General features: G+C 34.9%; 2 protein-coding genes across 3 annotated transcripts; both read right to left on the bottom strand.

Annotated features, from left to right (window-relative positions):
* Window positions 1–491: 491 nt before the first annotated feature.
* On the bottom strand, window positions 492–7,955 carry LOC145558629 (SURP and G-patch domain-containing protein 1-like protein). Of its 2 annotated transcripts, none has more exons than XM_081619925.1 (9): window positions 7,821–7,955; window positions 6,598–7,032; window positions 5,565–5,691; window positions 4,774–4,880; window positions 3,355–3,477; window positions 2,649–2,792; window positions 1,870–2,049; window positions 901–1,079; window positions 492–766 (listed from the first exon to the last, which is right to left on the bottom strand). In XM_081619925.1, exons 2-9 carry the CDS (start codon window positions 6,995–6,997, stop codon window positions 740–742), a joined length of 1,287 nt encoding a protein of 428 aa, XP_081476051.1. In that variant the 5' UTR covers window positions 6,998–7,032; window positions 7,821–7,955; the 3' UTR covers window positions 492–739. The 2 variants fall into 2 exon arrangements, with proteins under 2 accessions (XP_081476051.1, XP_081476052.1); XM_081619926.1 differs by having other exon boundaries at window positions 6,598–7,020.
* A 5,047-nt stretch (window positions 7,956–13,002) lies between these two features.
* Window positions 13,003–21,438, bottom strand: LOC145558628 (glucosamine inositolphosphorylceramide transferase 1-like). Its single transcript, XM_081619924.1, has 5 exons — window positions 21,137–21,438; window positions 20,168–20,488; window positions 19,956–20,078; window positions 16,093–16,260; window positions 13,003–14,937 (listed from the first exon to the last, which is right to left on the bottom strand). The coding sequence occupies exons 2-5, from the start codon at window positions 20,402–20,404 to the stop codon at window positions 13,255–13,257; spliced, it is 2,211 nt and encodes a 736-aa protein (XP_081476050.1). The 5' UTR covers window positions 20,405–20,488; window positions 21,137–21,438; the 3' UTR covers window positions 13,003–13,254.
* Window positions 21,439–26,458: the final 5,020 nt, after the last annotated feature.

Raw genomic sequence — 26,458 nt, 5'->3', positions numbered from 1 at the left:
TAAAAGTAAGAGTTCTTTTAATTTCAAAAGCCGAAAAAATTGAGTTTGCTGTATCATACTGTCGATCATTGACAAATAACTGTTGATCAGAAATTTTTCTGACCTTTACTTGACAGAGAAAATTGACAGAGGCAAGATGGTATTTAAAGTAGTTTATCAGAGGCAAAAAATGGGTTGATTTGATAAGTTGATGATAAATAAGATTCAAGAGTTCTTTAAATGGAGGACCGGAGGCAATCATACCTCCAATCAACAAAATGCTTGCTGCGACCTTAGTAGTAAGATAGGACTATAATAAGGAGAGAATTATCATTGTTTTATCAACACAAACTTCATGAAAGGTTTGAAAGCTGATTTGGTATATTAATTGGAAATTGAAATCGAAAACCCCTAAAACCCTAATTGGTTCCTGCTAACAAAGAATTCCAATCAAACCTTTATGGGGTCAAGACTTCAAGCCAGTCCCAGTAAATTCAAACACTTTCAAATGAATTAGTAAAAGAAATTTTTATAGAGAACAAAGGATAAAAATACTTTTTTTTTTCCCCTTAAAGGAAACACAATGGAATTAGGGCAGACTTCTCTCGAGAGTATACCCTAGTATAATGTATACATGACAAGCACTGCAGCAAATCTATCATGTTCTCTCTGTATTTTACAGCCTTTTGTCAATAGCTAAAAAATTAAAATCAACCCAAATCGAAGTAAATCTCCTTTAACAGCTGGTCGCTATGATTCCTCAGTAATATGCTTTGCGCGGGTTATTCTACAAAGATGAAAACAGACAATATGAGCGACAATATTAACATATATAATCTTCGACACAGTAATACTATGATAAAAGACTTTCAAAAGACAATGAATAAATGAAGTATCACCAGAACATAGAGAGGGCAATACCAGGGGATTTGGTCTGTGACGATATCCTAGCATCATGCGCTTCTTGTACTGCTCGTATATATCATCTTCAGGAGTCACCTCACCAGGTTGCTGGGCACCAACACCAAGATGGTCTTTCTTTACATTACCTGCTGCAATAGGATCAGCAATGCCTTTCCTTGAACTGCCCAGGCCCTCACCTGCAACATAAAAATCAAGGTAAGAACACTAATCACCAAATTATAATAGTTTTCTGTTGGTAATCAAGTCCAAAACTAATAATCAGGTATCTACAATAGCAAGACAGCTTTTAAGGAAAATTATAGTCGGGTAGGATCTTGTTAGATTCGTCTCTATTAAATACGGGCATAGGCGGTAACCTTCACTAGGAGAGAGTGTCAACTTTACAAATCCAAAGAGGTTTTATCCCAAAACCATACGGCAATAAGAAGAGTAACCTCTGAGTCTTAAAAAGTTCAACTCTCTCATCTTAACAAAGTGGGACACATGTTTTGTAAATGCAATACTTCAACATTCCCTAACATATAAGGTCCCTTTAATTCCGTTACCCAAGATTTATAATCCAAGAAAACTCTACTACTACTAGAAAAAAGTCCCAACTTTTAAATAACATGCACGAATGTTGATTATGCTTCAGCCATAAAATGCACAGAAAAAAGACGATCAGCATAAGTGAAAGTATAGCATGCATATGACTATGACCATATGAGCTTTAAGCAGGTCAGCGCAGATGAATTGTGTCTACACAACAAATACCACTCAGAGTGAAATCAAGTGTAAGGCAAGCTCTGGTATGGTCCAGATGTACACTGACTCGCCCATAACCACCAACCAGTCACTTAAATTTGGCCGTATGAGACATTCCATTTCAAATCAATATATTAATCAAATTACTAGTATGTAAAATGTAATTGCAAGCAAAATAATCCTCAGGACTTCATATTGCAAGTGATAGAGTAGGAAACACACCTTCTTTCCATCCCATTTTTGACAAAAGCTTATGCCCAACATTATCAGCTTGAATTTTTGCCTTGTCAGCAGCCTCCTTGGCTGCTTTTTGTGCAGCTGCATCATTACATTTAGCCAAAAAACCCTCTAGCTCTTCTGGTGGTATGTAGTCTCCCATGTGATGCCCTCTCTTTCCAGCAGCTGCCATGGCAAATTCAAAGATTAGCAACAGAATTCAACTGAACATGCATCCCAAAATTGCTTAAGCCTAACATATCACAGAAAAGGGCAAATTTTGCAAATTTCCACACCCCAACCAGGCTGGAGCTAGAAAGAGAGAGGGAGAGATTTCAAGCATCAACTATCAAAGTGAAACTTAAGATTAAGAACAGCCACCCCCACGTATTGAAGCTACCATAAGCAAGTCTAGGAAGACCAATATGATCATCGTTGAGACTTGAGAGTGAGGCTATTTCAAATTTTTTTTCTCTTTAAAAAAAATAAATAATAATAACAATAACAATAATAATAATAATTTCTAGAAAAGAAAAGGTAGTAATCAAACTAATCTCTACAACCATATAGATTTTGTTTTTTTTTTTTTGGTTAAAAAACCAATATCATATTTACTCCTATTTACTCAAGGTAAGTGGGTGTACGAAAAAAGGTGGACATTAGGAGGGAGTAAAGAAAGTATATAAAAATAATAAAATACATAGTATACATTAAAAAAATATTTAAATAAAAAAAATATAATAAACTGTAAATTCTTAATTTCTTCAAGACAGCCAAAAATTTACCTTGAACTTGAAGGGAAGCTGGAGGAGGCATCTCATCTCGTGATTGTTTAGGTGGTCTTTTCTTCTCTTCAGCTGCTGCTTTCTTCATGTAATACTCCATCATCGCTATAGGATCTGATCCAGAAACTGATGAGCTTGATTCCCCTGCATAATAGAAATCTTATAAATACTATAATCCTCAATCAAGAAGCGGAATATTCATAGACATAAGCAAACTGAATTCATTCCATGTATGAAAATTCACACTTCAGGATACAACAGAAGACAAGGCACATAATAATGTCAATTTCGAGAAAAAATCAAACCATAGGCATTGCTAGATACAAACCCCTGTACACCCTAGGACCTTAACTAACTGCATGTTTCAAGAAACAAGGAAGAAAAATCAACACAATCAGTAATTGATGGAAGGATAACAAAGTTTGATAAATACATCCATTAAAAGACACTACTTGACGAGAATATTAATGGGTAATACCAAACCACGACACAAGAAAAAGGCATTATAATTAAAAAATTCAATACCACAAAAAGGAGGGTATATTGGAAAGACAATTTCCAGCAAAAGCATCACAGAAAGGCTAGTATATCATGTAGCTCCATAAAAACCACAATCATTGGAGACAAATTACTGCAATAATCATCCAAACTTTCTATTTAAAAACATAGTAAACATACAGAAAAACATAAGGGGCCAAATTCTCACCGCTTCTTGCAGATGTAGTCTCAAAAGAACTGGCCTCATTTACGTCATACAAAGCAGAAGCAGGTGTGTGATAATTTAACTGCGGATTACTTTCCATTCGAGGAGCTGAAGCAATCTTATCACCTGTAGATGCAATTTTCATGGGGTAAATACTAGCACCATGGAGAATTCAAAATCTTCTCATATTTACAAATAATGCAACATCATGGCATAAAGCCTTCCATAGGTAGTGAGCAGAGAATTGATTTGGTCATTAGTGCCAAAGAAAAACATTTTCAATTTTTTTACAGGATGTTACAAGGGAAGCTTAAATAAAAATGTAACATAAATCTTCGGTGACCCCATGGAGCATTTTAATTTCATATCCAAGTCCAAAATTCAACACAATAGTGGCAATCACACATAACCAACATAAAATGTAAGCATACCTATCATGATGTCTAAGGAAAAAAAATTCTTCAATGTAACAAAAGTTTCTCAAATTCATCTCCTTCAGTTATGAGTTCTTTAAGGTGTAAGTTCAAACAATAAGGGGAAAAAGGATAACAGGTGGGTGTCAAAAAAAGTAGACGTACTAAAAGCTTTCACAAGAGTCAATGAGTAAGCATACTACGCACATGCCACCTTATAACTTGCACTGAAATTGAAGAGGTTATTTATTTAAATATTGTAAATATCAAAGGACACTCCAGGGATGTGAAAAATGGACCCTACAATCTACATCACGAATCCTCTTCCCAGCAAAACCACAAGCCTTCAATCTGAAATCATACCAAATCTTTTTCCAGGTAAACTAAATAAAAAAGTTTAAAAAAATAAATCATATTCAAGTTAGTGCTGCTTTGCATGACTAAGCTTCCCCTCAAAAAATATCATACCCTATCCGGCTATCCCTCCATCAGGCCAACCCACCAAACAGCCTGAAGTACAATATATTCAGTATGCACTTCTCTATCCAAGTCCACTTCTAAGCTACAAGATCATACTTCAATTTACTCTGTTGACCAAACTTATTTCTAAACAAAGATACTCCAGTGCCCCAAAGAAAGCACTGAAAGTCCCAAAGTCAGAGTAATATCAGAGCATATGCTGAAGAAAACATCTATGCAACACAAACAGAAACAGAGTACTCGAGCCTATGCCCTCGCCAAACTGTGTAGCTCACATTCACATATCACTAGTTAAGGCAAAGGCCTTCAAGTTCATAACAGCACAGAAAGATCATTGGAAATTTGATACAGATGACTAGATGAGAACTAAAATGATAAAAACAATAGTAACTTATCCTACTTGATCAGAAATAGTAATGTTATGCTTCCCAATTCCAAAAAGTACTTAGTTTATGCACTCAAAAAAAACATTCTAGGATGCTCTTAATTATCCCAAAAATATATAAAATAAAAAATGTTGGGAACCAACCACTTTGTGTAGTCTGTAAGTCCTTGCTCATAGCTAGTGCTTTCTCCTCTTCCTGAATACGATACTCATAGTACTTGAATTCAGTGCAGGCTTCATCAAAGAGAAATCTGAAAAGCAAACATGATTAGGGATAGTACAAGCCAGACAACCAATAACCCACACATCTCAATGCAGGAAAGTATATACAGCTTCCCATACACGATCTAAATTCAGCCAAAGAAGCTAACATTCAGGAATTAGACATCAACAGGCCCCATAACGCAAATAAAGATAGCAAAAATCTTATAAATTATACAAAACATCAAAAATAAATCGAAGACCTTAAAATTTATCAAGGACCAACAGCTTCTGGATATCAATTACATTGCTATGCACCATTATTCTATTACAACATTATGAATGTATATTGTCACACTGACTACAATACCAAAATGCATACATAACACGTACACATACCCCTAATGCCTTTAAACATAACTGTTACAATGGCAAGATAATGCCTCAAAAATTGTGTATAGATTTATTCAAATAAATCTTGTAACTGATTTAACAATATCATCCATTACCCAAAGAGAACAGCCTGGATTTAAAACTTATTTTAAGAGGAGTGTGCATTCAACTGCCTATGTCCACTACACATAAATGGGCCCAGTGTAGCATAACTTTTTAATGTCTAAGATGGGAAACAGTAAGAAAGAAAGACTACACTCATGAAGGGTTCTCTTAATTTATATTAAAGACTTGAATGGCTTGAGTCGCTTCAACAAGATAAGAGTTGACAGATTACGTACCTAAAAGGAGTATTTCCAGGATTTTTCTGACGAGTGATATCCTCAATTTGCCTTCCTTTCTTAGCCACAAAACTTGCTAGCCTGTCAGCAGCTTTCTTCACTGCAGGATCACTTGGGGAAGGAGGTGCTGCATGTCACTTAAAGAACTGATTAATACCAAGGGCATGAACAACGCAATGCAAATTACTCTTGTAGCAGGCCTGCCACATTTCCAAATCGTTCAATGAACATCTCTTTCCCCATGGTTGAAAGAGACATAAGATGTAAGCTGCATTCATGAGACAACACACTTGATAATGAATAGTCCTATGTATTCACTATACAAACAGAGAAGCTTTTCCACGACTTCCTTAGGGAACAACACATCAAAAAAAGGGGGAAAAGTAATAGACCTAAAAGCAATATTAAAGTTGGAAAAAAAAATGGTTGAAACAATACATTATCTGAATGCACCCTCTCTATTCCTATACCTTCCACCAGTCATGGCAAAGCATGAAAATCTTTGAACTTCTAACTCAAATAAGTTGCAAAAACAAAACATCACAGACCTTAAGTCACCTCATCTTTCAAACCAATAATAGATAAGTATTTATTTGGTAACAATATGTGCTAACTAACTCTTGTAAAACCTGAACCCTATGAGGAAAACCACAAAAATATGAAGATATCAACTGGACAGTACTATAATATATTGATTAGAACTATGAATATCAAGGACAACCATTCCCCGGGGTATTATGTGCATATATTATATTACATAGACAACTTGCCAGAAATTATTGGTTCTCCTTTACTGTCAACTGCTGATTATATGTCAAGCCAACTACAGAAGATTAATAGAATGTCCATGCAGCAATGCACGTAGTTTAAGAGAAACTACACTTGACATGTAAGGGTCAATAAAGCCTGAAGAGTAAATACTAGTAAAGACACGGATAAACATCACATACAGATTGAAAAATAACAGAAGGCACCCAATTACTGAATTAAGTATAAACTAAGATTGAGATATGTGTATACAAACAGGCATTACCAACATCAAATTTTCTGGATGACACAACAGAAGCTTCTGATTGACCCAATTTCTGCCGTTTTGCAGAAACTCCATCTGATCCATTATCTGTCCCAGCATCATCTTCGTCGTCATCTTCACTTAACTTTACAGAAGGAACCACAAGTTTTGATTTTTGTTTCAAGCTAAACGCAAGCTTGCCACCTGAAGCAGCTGAAGTAGTTTTCCTCTGAGTATTATGCTTAGTTTCCGATCCAATTTTATTACTACCAGTAATTGGAGTTGAGTCCCTAGGTAAATTTGTTTTTGGTCCACGGTCCTCAACTACAGCACCCTTTTCCTTTTCTTGGTGAAGCTGTTTAAACTTCTCCATAAATGAGCCATCATTAACAAATAAGGTAGGAGGCACACCTTTATCCATTAAAAAACCCACTTGCTCTTGATCTGATAAAAGGACTACAACCATTCGTTAAGTTCACTCAGCTCAATAAGACATCCAAGCCGATTCAGAGAGATACACTTATCAATGTACAGAAAACATAAATTGTAACTAGACAAAAGAAATTCGTGCTACTACAATTTTACTGTCATTCTGTCAATAACCAAACAGGCCGATTCAAGAACATTCATATCAAAACATATACTTGTATATCGCCCTTCTCAATCCCTCGATAAATATATAACCATGTAATCAAATAGATTACCAAAAACAGCCGAGTCGGGGCAAAAGCTTAAACAGTCAGCAAAACACAATCATGATTATAAAGCAGCACGTAGTACATACGAGCAAAACATAGCTTTTATTAATCATCAATCCTTTGATCCTTTCAATGAAACTATAATTTCTTATTAAATAAAATACTTCCCAGAACATAATTATTCGCAAATCCCACTACACAAGATTGAAAGCAAGAAATGGACCCAAAAAAAAAAAAAAATCACTCCAAAAACTTTACTAACAAAAACTAATCAACTATTTCTAAGGAATAAGGAAGGTGAAACCCTAGAATTAAACTTTTCCCCAAAAAAACGAAAAGTAAAATCAAATACATAATCAAACAACAAGGAACAACATCAATTCGATCCAAAAATAACGATTCAATTGAGCTGTTTGAAGAATTGAATCAGAAAATAAAAAGTGGTTCAATTTTAGCCCCAATCATAACCTTCGTGATAAGAAGAATTCATCATAAAAATCGAAAATTGAATCGAATTAAAACCTGATTAGAATCGAAAAGAAATACCTAATTGTTGGATTAGGGGATGATCGCCAAAATTGCAGGTAGCGAGCGATTAGAGAGCAGGACTCCGAGAGGGAGAATGAATGAATGTGGATCAGTGAAATCCAAAGTGGGTCGTTTTTATTTTCTTTTGCTGTGATAAATTTATACGGAGTAATGGTGTATAATTATACAAAGTGAAAAATATACGGAGAAATTGAGTATAATTATACGGTTTTTTAATACTTTGGCGAGAAAAATATATTTCAGTAAAATTAAGTTTAGTTCAGTAAATTGAGTTAAGTTCAGTTTAGTAAAATTCAGTTTTCTTAAAGAAGAATTATAATAAAAAATCAGTAAAAATAATTTCTGTTCAGCAAAATTAATTTCATTTTAGTAAAATAAATTTAAGTTCTGTAAAAAATAATTTAATAAGGTGGAGTGAACGGGGCCTAACTCATGTTGGTACTAATTTTTTGAAACAGTCAATTTCAAAACGGATTTTTACGAGCCCTTTCCCTAAATAATGTTGGGAAATTATCTAATTCCCAAATTAGAGTAACTCTTTTACTACAGTGTCCACTAATAGCAACCAAGGTGATCAACTTAGCTAAAAATAAATAAATAAAAAATCACAAGCTTGTTAATTTGCGTGTAGTATTATTGAACTTATTAATACTCCGTATTAAAAAACCGTATAATAAAAATGAATAGCGGTTACAAGTCTAATAAAAGCAAGAAACTAAAGTCTAACAAAAACAATTCTTAAAATGATCACTCATAGAATCACCACATCAATGCCTCCTCGAATTTGCTTGGCAAGCAGCTCCGCTTGTCCTCTCGCATAAGGTATTCTATGATTGTATTCAATGTCATACCATTTATGTAAATTCGCCCTTGACTGAGGACAATGAGGATCACAAATAATCTTGTTAAGCATGGGCGCATTTTCGGTAAGACAAAATGCAAAATCAGCAAGAGATGCACTTCCATCGAATCCAACAAGCTCTAACACCTTAAGTTGATTATGCTGTTGCATTGCGTGATTAATCGGAACATCCCTCCGAGCTGCCATTGGCACTGCTTGTCGTCTAGAAGGCCACAACTGCAAAACCAGCTTAAATTTGTAAGTATAATTTAAATAAAAAGTGTGCACCATCCACGAGACCATATGAGAATTCTACAGTAGTCGTCACCAAAAACGTACCTCCAACTTGAAGGTATGCAACAAGGGGCATGCCTCAATGCACGAGATCAAACCGAGAAAGTTGTCTTTAGCAGGGGAATTATAAAACACATCTGAAGTAATACGAATTATTTCCTGCATACAAAATTAGAAGAACAAACACAAAGATGATTTAAGTTCAAAAAAGTTGCAAATAATATGACACGGAGGTAGTTTTAGGTAAAGCAGCTAACCCGATTCCAATGAATTGAGAGTATTTGGAGTTGATTTGATAAGATTGGTATAAGACTCAAATTTTCCAAAAGGTGATAGCAATGTGGAGCTTCAAAGGTGACATTAACAAGTGATGGAACACTAGTATACTCCACTTGAATCTTCTTACAACCCGGGAAAAATATAAAACTAGTAAGTTTTGGAGCAAGTATTTCCAAAGATTCAATGGGTTTGCAATGATGTAACTCCAAGTGTTTCAAATTGATAGAGGAAATTACAAGTCTTTGATTCCTAGAACTATTGTGAAGAGGAGTAAATGTAGATATTGTGTAGTAAAACGAGCATGATCTCACTGTGAGGCGCTCAAGGTTGAGACAATAGGCTAGAACATTTTCAAACGTGGGTACATCCACAACCAATGCTTGCAAGTGAAGCGATCTGAGGGCAGTAACATTATCAATATAAACTGGGCGAAAATCCCTACGAATTATGTATTTAGTTCCATAATGATTATTGCCATAAAGATCTGATAAGTTCAGTTCTAAGTCGCGAACCTTTTTGTTTAAGGCAAATTTCAACCAATTATCAATTTGATCAACATATGTATCATAGAGGGGAAACTTTATTCTGAAGGTGTTCAGATTCGAGGCACAATTCCTTGCAACAACCTCATTAACCCATGTAATATATCTGTCTATATGATTATTAATGTCTGTTCTTTTCGACAAGAATAAATCAGGGTCGAAATTTAAATCAGTAAGGTGAGTCCAAACAAGCCTCCACCTTTTCGAAAGCAGGCTACTTCTTCCTGCTGTTTTCATATCCACAAAAGATAACAAGTGAACCAGGATGTCATCTGGTAAATTGCTAATTCGATCCACTTTCTTAGTCATTTGGCTGCCTTCACTAACACTTTCTATTTTCTGTCAACAAAATAAAATCTTTTGTTTGTTATACAAATTACAATACATAATAGCAAAACTAAATATAGAGGACATACATGTTGTTGGGTTTAATTAAGTGAAAATGATTTCAAGTTAGTAAAAATAATAATTTCACTTCAGTAAAGATAAGGGTTTGTTCACATTTACTAAACTGATAAGCTGAACTGAAATCATTGGAGCTGAAATAAAATGAATAGAGTTTAAATGAAAATTTTATGAGAGAATGAAATTATGAGCTAAACTGGATTGATTAGAGCTGAAATGAACTGAACTGAAATTAAGCTGAAGTGAACAGAAACTAGGTTCAGTTCATTAAAATTCGGTAATAAAAAAAGAAATATATATACTACCTCCGATTTTTTTTTAGTTGTAACTTTGAAGTATTATTTTTTAGAGATAAAATATTCCAAAGTTGCAACAAAAAAAAATGAAGATGATAATAGGAAATCGGCAAAAAGTTCAGTAAAACTAATTTCAGTTTAGCAAAATTAAAGTGAAGTGAACGAAGAAAAAAAAAAAAAAAGGCCTTACTCTAGAATAAACATATAGGCATATAGCACATACAAGATCTTTCAAAAAAAAAAAATTAAAAAAAATATAGCTCATACAAGTTAATAAACGCATCAAAGACATAATGGTATATCTGTCACACATAACAACATTTAATTATCAAATTTGACCATGTGATTCAAGTACATTTAGGGTAATAATAAGTAAATAAGAAATAAATATGCACCCTCACAAAAACAAGAGTGCAATTTAAAATTAGAGAAAGTAACTGTTAGTTTTGATAACTTCTATTATACGAGTATATAATATGGCATAATATGAGAATTATTTCGGATGCTTGCACACAACTACGCTAGTACTAGAGTATATAAAAATTTTCCCATAAATTAATTTAAATTTTATCAAATTAACAGAAATATAAAAAAAGGAAAAAAAATATATAAAGAAGCAAAGATAGAATGCTCACAATTCTCTTGGGCTTGAATTCTGCCTTTTTGCCTCTTTTCAACGGTGAAGAAGGAGGTGATGAAGTTAAATCTATAACTTCAACAATATGATCAGGTCGGGTTTGTGTCGGATTATCAAAGGTTTTGGCTAGCACATTCCATAGTTCATGAGTAGTTTTGGCTTGCGAAACAAGAGGAAAGAGATTGGATGATATGGTACCAATAAGTGCACCAAAAATTAACCTATCTTGGCGAAACCAAGTTTTATAAGCAGGGTTCAGAAGTGTGGTGTCTTTTGCTATGGTTATGGTTCCAGCGAGATGTTTGTCGTATAAGTCGTACCCAATGAGCACAGCTTCGACTTGAGTCTTCCATGAATGATAGTTGCTCGATGTGAGCGTGATAGAGTTAGGGATCGAAACCTTGATAAGTGGTTTTGAGGGCTCACCCATGTTTGGGATTAGAATTAGGTTGTTATCGTTGTCGTCGTTGGAAATAGCCATGGATTATTTGATTGTAGAAAACTAGTAAATTACCCTAAATCCCTAAGGTATATATATAAGATTTAAGCACTCGTATTATTTTATTTTGTTAAGCATCTTAAACCTAAGTATAGGATCTAAAAGATAAGTACTCTGGCTTTTGTTTTTCTTTTAATTAAATGAGTAGTCATGTGGGGAAAAGTATTGGCGTAATTTTACTTGCAAATAGGATGACATTTTTGTAAATAATGGGAATTTGAGAAAAAACGGTGGTGGAAAATATAGTGGTAAAAAATACCACTACATGCATAATAGTACATAAAAAGTACTATTCACACAACATATATTTTAATGCTACATTAATTATACATGCATAATATTACACAAAAATGTTCTATTGTACTATTAAAAGAGAGAAAATGTACCACAGAATCTCAAACTGCCCTCCTATATGCATGCAAAATTGCAAAGCACATAGACCCTATGCACCTAAATGCACTCTAGTCATGTGTTTTTATGGGGTCAAAATAATGTTTTCTTTTAAAAAACATAAATCCAAGAAGGGAAACTAATCAATAAGACTTGTGTAAGGTAAAGCTTACGTTTTCCCTCAAAAAAAATTAAAAAAAAAATAATAAAAATAAATAAAAATAAAGGCTTACTTCACTTTAACAAGGTAGGCTTTCATCAATTTAAAGGTAAGTATAACAATTTTTACAATAACTTTAATTTCATTAAAGGTAATTTTTAATATTTATAATATTGATTGTATTTTAATGTGTAATTTCTAAATAACTACATGTTTTGAAAGCTAATATAATTAATACGTAGTATTTTTTTTTTTTGAGGGATAATTAATACGTAGTATAATACATTATAAATTCTATTTTTTAAGGATAAATTTTTGTTATAAAATAGTGACTTTTGTAATATAAAATAATTTTAAATATTTTTAGGGTGGCTTTAACACGTCTTATAATAACTTGATGAAAGTCCGTCTTAATTAAGAATTCGTGGAAATTAATCAAGTCACATTTGTTGACCACATTCCTAGATAACATAATAGAAATCGCTCAAGCCTACATCCTTATTCCTCAATGCTTGAAAGGTTGAACCACATACATATAGTTGCTCTCAGTTACCACTTCTTGAACGGTTGACAACAAAACACCCATGGGTGTATGGTACACCCGGTTGTATATAAGAACCTCTCTTTCCTCAACTATTCAAGTAAACAATTACTCTCTATATATTCGGAATGAGAGAGTTCAGTAAAATCAAGACAAGCATTAGAGACTAGACCAAACAATGGTGATGCTCTCATAATATTAAATGCTGTACTTCAAAATTGCTTTACCAATAAGTCAATAACTAAGTGTAAAGAAAGCGGAGAAATCTGAGTTTTGCTAACACATACAGTGAAAATTTTATGAATCGAAATTAAACATATATTAAGAAGCAGAAGATTGCAAAACAATGACAATCCATGTACACTTACCTGCTAAGTAATCAAGCTACCAAAAAGCCCTCGAAAAATTCACAGTGAGGGGAATTCTCTCAAAAAAAAATAAAAAAAAAAAAGGTTTCTTTTTTCAATTTTCCCTCACTACCCCTCCATTTTGTTCATCATGTGGTAAGAAAGGGACATATCATACCCGACGTACACTAATCCAGACTCTATACATCCCAGCCATCCTTTCTCTGGTTAAACTTAGACTTTCTGTTAGACAAACTTCCATACCACTCTGAAAACATTGAGAGACAATCACTCCTTTTCTGGTAATGCACATCAGTGTTTCGACTGATGGCAGCACCAGAAAACTTGGAAGTATCAATTGCCCAAGCAGGCTTGACATATTCAACAGTTGCAGATGAGCTCGCATTAGCATACAAGTAATTCAGCAGAACATCTTCGCAATTAAAAAATTTATCCACCACTCGCCTTCCTGCCTTGGCGGCTTCACTCCAATACCTACCAAAAGCAAGCTGGGTGTCCATGAAAGCTGCCCCTGTTAAAATCATGTTATATCCTTTCTGCTTTCTAGCATACTTTTCGGCCCGATATTTAAGAGGGTTCCCATCAGCAAGCCGTGGATAGAATCCTACAATCCGATCTGGGTGCTCTCGCCATACTTTAAAACCACGCTCTATGTCATTACAAGTCATCATTATGTCATCATCAAGCTCAAGAATAGCACGAGTCTTGATCAAAGGATCAATATTAAACCGATTGTTGAGTGAGTTCAATTTTTCTACCCTAATTCTGACAGGTACAGCAGAATCAAATTCACTTGGTTCAGGAGCTTTACCTTTGTTCCAGACCACAACAATTTCCCTTACTGAAGAACACCTTGAGTAGTGTTTTACGTACATCTTCAAATTCCAGAGCCGAGCCTCATATGTCATTGTCAACATAGTGAATTGTGAATAATGACTATTTAATAGGTAAGGCTCCTCTGCGCCGTTTCCACCATAGATGTATGTGACCCCATTGCACATCAACACCACACCTGTTATAAAAGCTAGAAGGAGAACCAGTTTTCCAGTAAAGGTGTTGGGTCTTATCCAGACCCGTAGAAATGTATGTACTCTATTCAAGCGAAAAGAAAATTGTCTAAATTTGGAAGACAAAGTGTTTGGTCTTTCCCAGCCTGACAAAGCATCACTTCTCTTCCTCAAGTTATTTGGGCACCAATTCAGAGGAACGAAGCACTTTACTGCTCCCATAAGCACACCTAACAGCAAAACAAGTGCAGCAACAGCCAAAACAGATGTACAGCCAACAATAAACCGATCAACTGAGTCACCCGAAGGCACACGGTCCCCATCCATAACTGCAATCCACTCCCCAGGACCAAGCTGCTGTGCATCAAGGTGGTGGTGTCGAACCCCATTCCAGGCATTGCGGCCCTTTTTGGATTCCTTAAAGCCTGAAGGTACTTCAACCTCTTTGTAGTCATCCTCAGTAAGTATTTCCACCTTAAAAGTGCGAATTCGCTTCCCATATGTTTCTCCACAATCTTGGCCAACACGATAGAGAAAACCATCATATACAAAAGGTCTACCTCCATTTCGAGCTCCAGAGCTCTTTTCTTGGTTGTGAATAGGGTTTTTCTTGTGGGGCTTCCATGGCCCGAGAGGTGAATCACTATACCATATTTCGAGCCGCCCATTCTTTACAGCACCAAAACCACTATGATCTGAACCAAAAATCCAATACTTGGAACCATGTTTGATAAGAAAGGAATCAACAAGTGGTTTCTTCAGAAGAACTTTCTCCAGTTTCCACTGCAGAGGGAAGCTGATAGCTCGGTAAAGTCGAAGTTCTCCATTCTCACTACTCTCCGGCATCATGTATATCTGAGAAACAAAAATATAATGTGTTGAGTTATACTATTGCCAAAAGAACTATATTTGAATTGCTATTATTTCTTTCCTAGGTAAGTTCATATTTAAATACTAGGTATATAGAATCTCCTTATAACTACCATCAAAGTGATAAGAAACACTTCAAACTTATAAAACCAGAAACACGAGCATATTTATATATCTGAAATGAGATGGCTCACTTTCTCTATACAAGCAATATGCTCATATGCTAGTTAAGTACCAGTGGTTCCCCAAAAAATTACACCAACATTTTCGAAAATACCATTCTTAACCACATACGATATGACTATGTTCAAACTCAAAAGCAACATTTGTTAGATAGCTAGGATTCACCAACAAGGATAACCAATGAGAAGCAAAGCGGAGATTCAAATTAAAGATGACTGTTGTCAAGGCAATCTAGTAAAATATATAATAAAATGAATTAAACCAAACACAAAAAGAAACAGAAAGCTTGCTCATAGAACATGCAATAGAAACAGAAACAGAAAGAAGATGATAGGAACCAGATGAAAAAAGTTAAAACACGATTTGGATAGTAGAAGATGAAATGTTCTGCAAATTTATTTATTTATTTATTTTTAATAAAATAAATAAATAAAACGAAAAAATGCTCCAGGAAATAGATCAGTACTAGACTATTAGGGTGGGAACATGGTACCGAGGTGAATAAAGTTGCTAGGAAAGTGAGGTTTAACAATGTTGTATCGATATTATGTGCGACAAGTAGGTGTTTTTACCAATCTTTTTACTTGGAAAACAAGTGTATTATTCATAACTACATGTTGTATTACTTGTATCAATTTTATTGTTCATTTCCTCAATGTAGTAGGATCTTACAATCCTAGCCCCCTCGCCGATCCCAACAACCCTGAATTGGATTAATTTACATGAACTATCATCCTTCCTATCAGTAGAGTTGTTACTTCTACTCTAAATTACTTCTTAAATTCCACTGCCAACATAAAGTTCCTTCATATATACACCATATGGGAGGGGGAGGGGGAAGTGAGGGTGTAATGGAAATGAAGATAAAGCAAGATCTAAAAGCTACTCTAAAAGTAAAATGAGATACAGAGTACCAGCTAACAAATTTAATAAACAGGATGAAAAGAAAAGACTTACTTGATCATTGTAATCAAAAACATATGGATAAGAAAGATGCCAATTTTCATCCAATGCTGTACCCAACTGTTCCCATGTCACTCCCTTATCAGTGCTTCTTGAAACACCAATGTCTCCTTGCATTGTTACTGAATTTTTGGTTTCATAGAACATGTATAACACACCATCCTGCATTAAAAATTTAAAAGATGTTAGAAGGGTCATTCAAGCTCTTTCATCAAAATGCTTGTGCATATGAGGATAGGAACTTGCAATATATTAATGATATCATTGGGAGTAAATAATATAACAAAGCACATAGTTATTCAAATGAATTAAATCATAGGAAAATAAAAGCTGGCCTTAAGGTCATTGAAGATTTATATCAAAATAAATATTAAAAGAAAAGCTGCTTTCATTAATTACATTATTTATTTTACACACAGCAAATACAATTCACAATTCCATTAATAACAACTGCCTAATCTCTTCTATAACTCACACGGGAGCAAGACCAAGAGCAAGAGAAAGAGGCAGCATCTTTGAAAAAATGAAATCATGTTTATGTGAAATGGTAAATGACTAAATGGTAGAAAGTCTGAGGGACCTCTAGGGTTGAAAGCTATTCTAGCCAGGATATTCAAAGAAACTTCCAGACAAAGAAAGACGAAATCAGATTCAGGTATAACTGTCAAAGTTAGATAGTAAGAAAATTGGAGCCCTTTATAGGCCCATATCCGTATATTTCCATCTGATTGATAGAAAAACTTTTATCCTGTCACTGACAACTTGACAAGCAACTGTGTACATAGTCTTTTCTACAAGGTCTAACCTCCTCTTTTAGTAAAATGATGGAAGAATATGCATTCATGCATCACATTTACCTAATACTACTATAACCTCAATATCATACATAAATTTATAAAAGCCACATTTTGGATACATATAACGGACTTTATCATTCAATGTTGTATGAATATCACTTTAGAATTCACAGGCTCGTGTGTTTAGGGTAATTGATACTTTATAAATTTATATCAGGACTGTAAGGTGCTAAGCATAAATCTTGGGGAGGGGGGCACTTTAAATAGTACTAGAAGCATTACAATTTAGTAACTTTAGTTATTAGTGGTTTGAAGAACAAGATAGCTAGTTACTTATAGAGGAAAAACTCTGTAAATAGGGGAAATTAGTGAGAATTAGGATACATCGATAAATAGCAGGCCATGAGGGTTTTCTTTAGCTTTGAAATTGTCATGTGAGAGAGAATCAAACCCCCTGAACGCATGAATATCCTTTACTCTCTGTAATTTTGGTTTATTAATCAAACTGCCATCTTCTTCTCTTATATGCCAATAATTGTGCTTTAGCTATGTTATTTAAAAGCCGAAATGATCACCTTTTTTTTTTGTTAATCAACTTGATTATTACTTATATTTCGGTACCATATATACATGCTAGTCATTATCAGATAACTTATCAGCTTTAAAACATCATAAAATTAATCAGATGTGTAACTAATTTTCTAAAAAGGCTTGAATCAACCAACCAACCAACACCCACCCCCCCCCCCACCCCCCGTACGCGAACAATTCCCCAAAGAGAGAGGAAAAGTAAATGGCTTGCTTACAGCTTACCATGGAAAATATTTATGTGCGATTCAGAATATGTTGTACATAGAAACAACAAATGAGAATCACCAGTTACTCATCTTCTCATGATTTTCCAGACCTTCCCACAGAGCAACCGTTGTGGTTACCATTTCCAACAATTCATTCTCAAGTATAAGATTAATCCTCAAAGCATCTAAATCAAATTAGAAAAAAGGCATTTATCAGGTTTATAACTATGTGGTATCTACTTCATCATTACAATCTTAAGATTGAAAGTACAAATATTCAGAATAGATTATCTCATTTAATCCAGCAGGTAATCATCAACCAATGAGTCTAAAAAAATGAGGGGTGGCAAACCATAAAAAGCTCGACAAATTGACAAGGATTGGATAGTTGTGAAAGAAGTTTTCTGACACAAAGCAACTAATCACAATGCAAAAGTACAAAACAAGAGCTCAGCCACTTGAAATGCCAAGCTTTCAAAAGCAAATTGGCTTCTAGCATAATTCTATATGCACTTCCAATATCCATAAAATAGACACTGAAAATGAATTGAGCAATATATATATCCTTTGTTCCATCTTTAAGTTAATTTTATTTATACTCCACAACTACACGCGCAAATTATACACTAAACTAGCCCATAGCCTAAACTTTCTCAGTTCTACAAAAAAAATGCTGATTGCTGATGAACAACCTTAGCCAGACGTTAAAAGGTCTTCCACGCACCTCAATCTAGATAAGAGTTTACTAAAAGTATGATTTAATATCAAAACAAAGTATCATAGAATCATATTAATCAAACACCAAAGAGTTAGGGATAGCTCAAGTGGTTATAGCTTCCCTCCCAATTCCAGAAAATCCTGAGATCATTGATATCAATCCCTGATATAATCACATGCAGGGTCGCCAAAGGTGTGGAAGGCTAAAATGAGGGCATAGCTCACAAGAGCCAAAACAATGAGTCCATGAATGACAATATCATAAATGTACAACAAAATATCATTCTTTGCGAATTAGAGTTTATCAACAAAAGTCTCTAATACCCAAATGAAAGGGAAAAATAAAAACTTTGAACCATACATCGAAATCACCTTGAACAATAATCAAATTAAAAAATGCATGGTATGGCTTTGTAAAACACAAAGATTTTGTATAACAGTCAAGAGCACTCCACTTTAAGTTCCAATCAAAATATAATGATATAATATAAAATAAGCAGGTGTGTAAGGTGTTGGGCTGCATGCACACCACAACTCTACATTAATATGATATTGTCCGCTTTGGACCTAGCCCATACGGATTTTTTTTGGCTCATTCCCAAAAGACCTCATACTAATGGATTGTGCTCATACTTATAAGGATACAAGGATGCAGACAATATGGATGGTCGCGAGTCCCGTGGGTGATAGTGGCGCTGCAAGATGATTTCGATCATGGGGAGCCTGCGAGGCCATGACTTATCTAGTTATTGGCTTGAGAGGACAATAGTTGGGGTAGGCAATCCAAGTCCCACATGGAAAGAATAAGGATAAGAAAACATCTTTATAACTGTATGCACACCCCATTAGTATGAGACCTTTTGAAAAGGTGTCCAAAAACAATTATGTACGAGCTAGGCCCTAAGCAAACAATATCATACTAATGTGGAGTTTTGGTGTGCGTGCGGCCCAACAAGGTACATAATCCGGGACATTCAAAATAGTGAATTGATGGAGAGAGCCCTCTAAATAGGTTAATTCAGCTCACCTTTGGTCATAACACTCTTTACTAAATAAGGCCTTAATCTTATTCAATATGTTTACTAAACGATTTCAAATACCTAAAATTCATCTTATTTGTTCATTACATCCAAGAAGCACCATCTTGTGGACTCCAACTTACCCCTCTCCCAGCCTCTTCACCTCTACCACACCTATTCCAATCAATGCAGTTACCATCTTGAAAAGTAATGATTATATATAGGTGGAATTTAAATATAAAGTCCCAAAGCATAAAAGCAGTGAACAGTCGATCACAAATATATAGAAAGGCTATCAAAGAGGTATAATATTGCACATGGATCTGCTCCAACAAATAGTTCACATGCTGAAGCTAACTTTACAGTTTACACATTCTGATTTGGTGAAACGACAAATTATTGTAATCAAGTCAAAGAAAAATCTATTAGAGCTAATAATTTTTTCAAAAAAAACAGCTTTAAGAATATAAGAACAGACCCAAAAACAAAATTCCGAAAATATCAGGATTCTTAATGCTACTGCTTACTTGGATATAGAGAAAAGGATCCGCAACAAAGTTACTGGGATAGCCAGACTCAGAAGCTGATGCACAGGTAATCACTGGATTGGCCAGAGGCCAAGCTGCACTCTCATTCTTCCACACATTTTTCTGAACACAGAAGGCCAATATTCAATACACATCCAAGAATTATTAAAAATAAATAAATAAAATAAAATTAAAATTACAAGAATACTGACATCTTCAATAGGTTGGAGAGAGAAAGGGGAGGCACCATAGAAAACACCAATAGACCAAGAACCCTCATTGTCTACTTGGCAGCCAAGGGAGGGCACTAAATAAGGAGTTCGGACAAAAGGGCTGAACACAAGCCATGCATAAAGTGAAGCAATCGAACCAAAGAGCAAGAAAGCACTAACGAAGAACACGAATGCTGGTGAAAAAACCCAGTTTTGTTGTTTCTGTTCAAATTTCATTTCTTAAGTATCAACCTCCTTGCTCAAATTTCTCAAAACCCCACTTCTTTTCAGGAAGAAACACATGTGCTATGCTTTCCTAGTCTGCAATCACAATCGCATTCCAGATCATTCACATTAATATATTCAACCCCCCCACTTCATAAAAATTGAATCATGCAACACAGCTACATCATAAAGGGAGTATCATGAGCAAAAGACGGAAATCGGGCAAGAATTGGACAATCAGCTAAACTCTACTCCGTAGTGTATTAGGTGAACAACCCAATCACCCATTTTGTCACTAAAACCAATCATATTCTCATAGAACAAAATTTCAAATCATAGAGGTAAAAAAAAAAAAAAACACACAAATTGTTACTACCTCAAAATGGCAATCAAATCACTCCCCACAAACTTGAAACTTACAAAACAAAATCGAAAGCTCGATTCAATACAATGACATAAAATCACAAGCTAAATAACTAAATCACCCCAATTTTTCAATCTCAAAAGCAAAAAATGAGCAAATACTATCAAAAACCAGTATAATAAAGCAGAAACCTAACAGAGCTAACAAATCATGAACTAAAACAGATTCAATCTACAAAAACACAATCAATTCCAACAAAAAACCTAGAATTGAACTTCCACCGAAAAATCCCAACAAAATCAGTAACACAAAATTAAAAAACAACAAATCGATCTACATCTCAAAAGAGAATAATAAGACGAGAAAATCAAGAAAAATACCTGAAAAAAGTTGGTTAGAAGACGAAGAAAGCATAAAAATGGCGGCTGAAGAAGAGAAGAGAAGAAGGAAGAGAAAAGTGGAGGAGTGGTGGAATACAGCGTGAAAGAGTAGGAGTCTGAATTTTAAGTTATTTGTCGAAAAGACAAACTCAGGAAATTTACGAGTAGCATCATTACGCCGGCGCCTTCGGAATGGACTATTATTATTCAAATGCTATTGAATTTTGAAAATTGAATAATCAATCAATCAATTTTATAAACTTGTTGAAAATGCCAAAATTATGGAATTCAAAGTTTGAGATTAAGAAAATTAAACAATAAGGAAGTTTTGGAGTGGAAGCAATAGGGAGGGGGGGGGGTGTGTGTTAGAAAGGGAGAGGATTGGAATTATGCGAATGAGAGAAATGGTTCGTGGTTGTTACGGGGTGTTTTTGGTGATTTTTATGAATTTGTTAGTGAATAAGAGAGGATCGTGTGGGATTTTGGCTTGTTATGATTCTGTTTTTCTTATGGTTTGTTTGTTTTATTTTATTTCAATTGTGTTCTAGAAAAATAAGTTTTGAAAATTCAATTTTAAATGATTTCGGATAAAATTAGTTACGATTATATAATTTTAGACAAAAATAAGTTCAAAAAATTTAAATAAAATAAGTTTGGATACGTTTCAGAAAATATAATAAATTCAAGTATAACTAAATAAGTTGGCATAACATAAATTCAAACATAATTAAATGAACTTAGATTACCTTATTCTAGTGCATTAAGATCAACAAACTTAGCCATCATCTTAAAACATCATTATTACGTAATTAAGTTTGATAAATTGACCCAACGAAAACATGACATAGATTTTCACCTACATACACTCTTTTTTTTTTTGACACAAACCGCAAGGGTAAATTCATTAATCAAATGGCCTCTTTGTCAGAAATGACAAAGGGTAACGAAGTTTGTGGGCATTCCTCCATCCAAATCTGCTCCCCAGTTAAGGAAAGGGAGAGTTTTGCAATGGAGTGTGCCACTTTATTACAAGATCTAGGCTGAAAAGAAAAGCTACAGCTAATACATGAATTTGCAACTCGCAGAATGTCATTAATTAGCAGTTGAGTTGGAGTATTTTCCCTCGAGTTGAGCTGCAGGAGGTTTATCAGATGCAGGCAATCTGATGAAACATCAAGTCTTCTGAAACCAGCATCATAGGCATATTGGGTGCCAAAGAGGATTGCTTCAGCTTCTGCAATGCAAGCATTACTCTCACCAACAAGGGGCCTGCCACCAGACATCAACACATCTCCCTGACTGTCACGAACAACCATGCTAAGACCAGCATTACCATCTGTTGAGATTGCTGCATCTGTGTTCAATTTATACCATCCAGGAGGGGGCGGGGTCTTAACACACTCAGATACGGGAGCAGTTGGGCTTGGGGCAGTAGAGTCACGACTATTGGCTGCTTCAAATCCGCCAAGAAAGGTAAGGGTCTTCTCACAAGCAAGTTGGGCGTCTAAAGTTTTCTTTTCAAACGTCCATAAATTTCTTAGCTCCCAAATCCTCCACCAAAACATCATGAAAATTTCCCTTCCCTTTCTCATAGAGAGTCTTTTCAACATATCAATACACCATTCCTTTGCAGAAAAATCAGCCCACCTACACTCAATATCGAGTCTCAAAGGGGAAAGCTTCCAAATGATACGACTTTGCGGGCAAAAGGCTAACATATGCATAAGTGTTTCAATCTCTTCCCCACACCGAGGACAAATAGGATCGAGTTGCATACCCCTTGAACACAGCACATCACGCACAGGTAGCCCCCTTCGCACAGCTCTCCACACCACGGATTTCACCTTTGGGGGAACATCTGCCTCCCAAATTTTCTTCCATAGACTTGCATCGGCTTCACCAGATGACGGGCCTGCAGAGCTCTTACTTCTCTGTAATTCGAGATGGTATGCAGAACGGACAGAGAACTTCCCATTTTTTGTGCCTTTCCATTGCAAGACGTCATCTTGATCACATTGTGGCAGACGTATATTTTCAAACTTGGCGCACGATTTCTGTTAATCCTTGCCCCACATTCCAGAATTTATGCCCATCTTCATCACAATCAATCCATTCAGAAACAATCACACCTCCTACATTGTCTGAGTTTTGGTGGGAGAACAGACGGGAACCAACTACCCAATTCGACCCTTCCTTTATCAAGTCTCTTGCACCTAAAATGGATCGCCAGGTATAGCTTGTTGTAGGTGGAATTTTTGCCCCCCAGAACGACGTGCGAGGGAAGTATTTCCCTTTAAGAACTCTAGCTGCCATAGAGTTTGGATTCTCCACAATCCTCCAGCATTGCTTTGCGAGCAGAGCCGTGTTAAATACACTCTTGCTCCTATGTTTACAGCAAATTTTAATCAATTCTTGAATTTTATTGACTCTTGAATTTCCTACCTAGCATAATCATAATGTTCCTACAAACCTAAAGCCTAGATTTGACCCATACTTCCTAAGTCTCAAAATGTTAAGCTCAAGTTGTTAATAATATGTTGAGTCTCAAAATATAAACATATACATACATAGTAATGAAAACAAAAACAAGCTAATGGAATTTCATTCTTAGTTAGTACCAAATTCAAGGAAGACAAATGGGATGTAGACTTAGGACCTATTATGATTTATTGAAATGGACTGAATTAATTGGAGTTGAACTTAAATGAAATGAATTGTTTATGAGAGAAGGAAATTAGGAAATGAACTGAACTGGAATTAAGCTAAAAATTCAGTTCAATTCCAGTTCAGTTCAGCTCAGTTCAGTTCAGTTCAGTTCAGCTCAGTTCAGTTCAACTACTAATTTCCTTCTCTTATAAAATATTCAGTTCAGTTCAGCTCAATTCAGTTCAGTTCAGCTGAGTTCAGTCAATGAGAACAGACCCTTAATCTAAACAACACATTCAAAGACACCCCTATTTATAGTCTTTATTACTCTCTTGTGTCCAAAAGTCTATATAAATATTTGATGACATGTGTTACTTATATGTCATTGTAGACACCCATTTGTGTCTCCCCAAAACCAAACCCAGTGATGAGTACCTTTCACGTCGAATCATAATCGAATGAAGCGAAAGTGTGGAAAGGTCTAGTGTTGCGGAAAGTTTTATTTTCTTTTCTCTTCTCCCTGATTTTGAAAACTTTATTTTAAGAAAACAGCCAATCCAGTTTGGTTGGTCCATGATATGGGTCCAATAGTGGTGTAGTTGGATGGGGTTTGCAAAGACCTTTCCAACGATATATTATAAGCCCAATTCCGATGAATGTTGAGGAAGTTATGGCCAATTTACTAAACTGGGCCCGGTTTGAGCTTTATGTACGGCCCTATGATCTAGGGGAGGGCCTAATATAATTTATCATTCCTAATGTAATTAGGAATGGTTTTAGTCTTCTAGAACATTCTAGAAGGTCTTATCATTCTTAATTCAATTAGGACTCTTCAGAGTTTTAATCAAGATCAAATAGCATTTTCGATGGAAATTATATTATTTTATCTTCCAGTACGGTAAACTGATCAGATTTTCGAAAACGCGTTGAAATCCAATTTGGCGTCCAACCCCAGGCCTTGGCGCCTGGAACCAGGATTGGCGCCAGACGCCAGCCATTGGCGCCTGGCGCCAGCCACTGGTCCTGGCGCCAATTAGCCAGGGCTGGCGCCAAGATGGTTTTGCGATCTTCAGACTCTGTTTTGATAAATTATCTTTTTTTGGATGATTTTCTCTATAAATATTGTATCAAAAACTCCGTTTTCATTCACCAAGAATCTTCAATTCTCTTCTTCATTCATTCACAAATCATTCTACAATCGAATTATTCATCAATTCTTTTCATTCAATTTCTTTCATTCATCTCTTTTCATTCAACTTTCATCTCTTTCATTCATTCTTTTCTAAACTTTGCTTTTTAAATACAAAATTCCGCATTCACAAGATCTTGATACACCTAGCCATATTCGAAGTTGTCTTCGCCCTAGACGTGAAAGGTTTAATTTCTGAGGGTTTGGTCCCAAATCTCTCTTTCAATTATTTAATTTAATTGTTTTGATTATTATTTTCCTTGAAGTTACTAACATGTGTATTTCGTTATTAGAAAGAGGTACGAGGCATCCAAGTAAGTACTTTAATTGGTTTAATTGATTTATGATGTAGAAATCATGTTTACATTGTTGTTATGATATTCCTAGTATCATGTCAAGGGTATTTTTAATATTAAATATGATTGCTATGATGTCTTTTATTCTCTTCCTAATATTTATGATTGTTAGTATCATGTTAGGGCTAAAGATTTGATTTTTATTGTTTAGTGACATGCTAGGGTTTGTTATTAATCTTGTTAGTATCATGCCTAGGATCTTGCTATGCTTTAACATGATTATGATGATTATAATTATTATTCATGATTATTATTATTATGTTGCTTGGTACATTATTTTTATTCTTTATTGCTTGATCACCTTTTATGAATGTTAAAGGGAATTTGGTACTTGTAATCACGCTTAATAAGATATTAATAATCTTGTTTAGGGTTAATTGTGATTATAATTCAAGTGATCGCCAATAATAGTTTGTTTGTGCATTAAATTCAACCAACATAGATTAAACAGGTTTAGGGTTAATCCTATTGATTGTATGTTAGTCAGAAAGTGCACATGAATACGAGCAGAATAAAGTAGAGGCCTATTATTAGGGCAGGTTCAATCTCTTTTAGGTTGGATTTGTACCATCATCCCCGAACCCTTATTTGGTTCATGACCTTATGGAGTTGACGATCTCTTGGATCGTTAAGGGGTGTAACCTTCACCTCGTGAACGGTTTACAAGTTCCTTAAAAAATTGTGGGCGACTCTTTTGCTCTATCTTCTTCCCTTTTGGACGCCACCGTACTTTAGTGTATGATCACAGTGGGGTTCAAGCTAGTGGGATTTTAAAGGCTTGAAATTATTCCCTACAGTCATAATGAGATTTATGACATGGTTTCACATAGATAATGACATGACACTACATGTCTACATGTTAATATTTGGACCAAATTTCAAAACACTAACACACCTTGGAATTTCAACCTTTTATTACCACTATTTTAAATGGTCTACTTCTATTAAGTAGACAATTATTCCACATTGATTCCTTTTTTACTATATTGTATTTGTTGTTGGAAAAAATTAACAAAAATAATTCGAACTATTGACCATTTTCACATTTTAATTCAAACTACACTTTAACTTAGAATAACCAAAATATAGGGGGTAGTTGCTCATATTAGTTTAAGCAAGTAAGCAACCTAC

This window comes from Chenopodium album, chromosome 9 (genome assembly GCF_948465745.1).
Source record: "Chenopodium album chromosome 9, dcCheAlbu1.1, whole genome shotgun sequence".
Classification (NCBI taxonomy): domain Eukaryota; kingdom Viridiplantae; phylum Streptophyta; class Magnoliopsida; order Caryophyllales; family Amaranthaceae; genus Chenopodium; species Chenopodium album.
The sequence above is the reverse complement of the archived record's forward strand: the minus strand, read 5'-3'. Positions and strand labels throughout refer to the sequence as shown.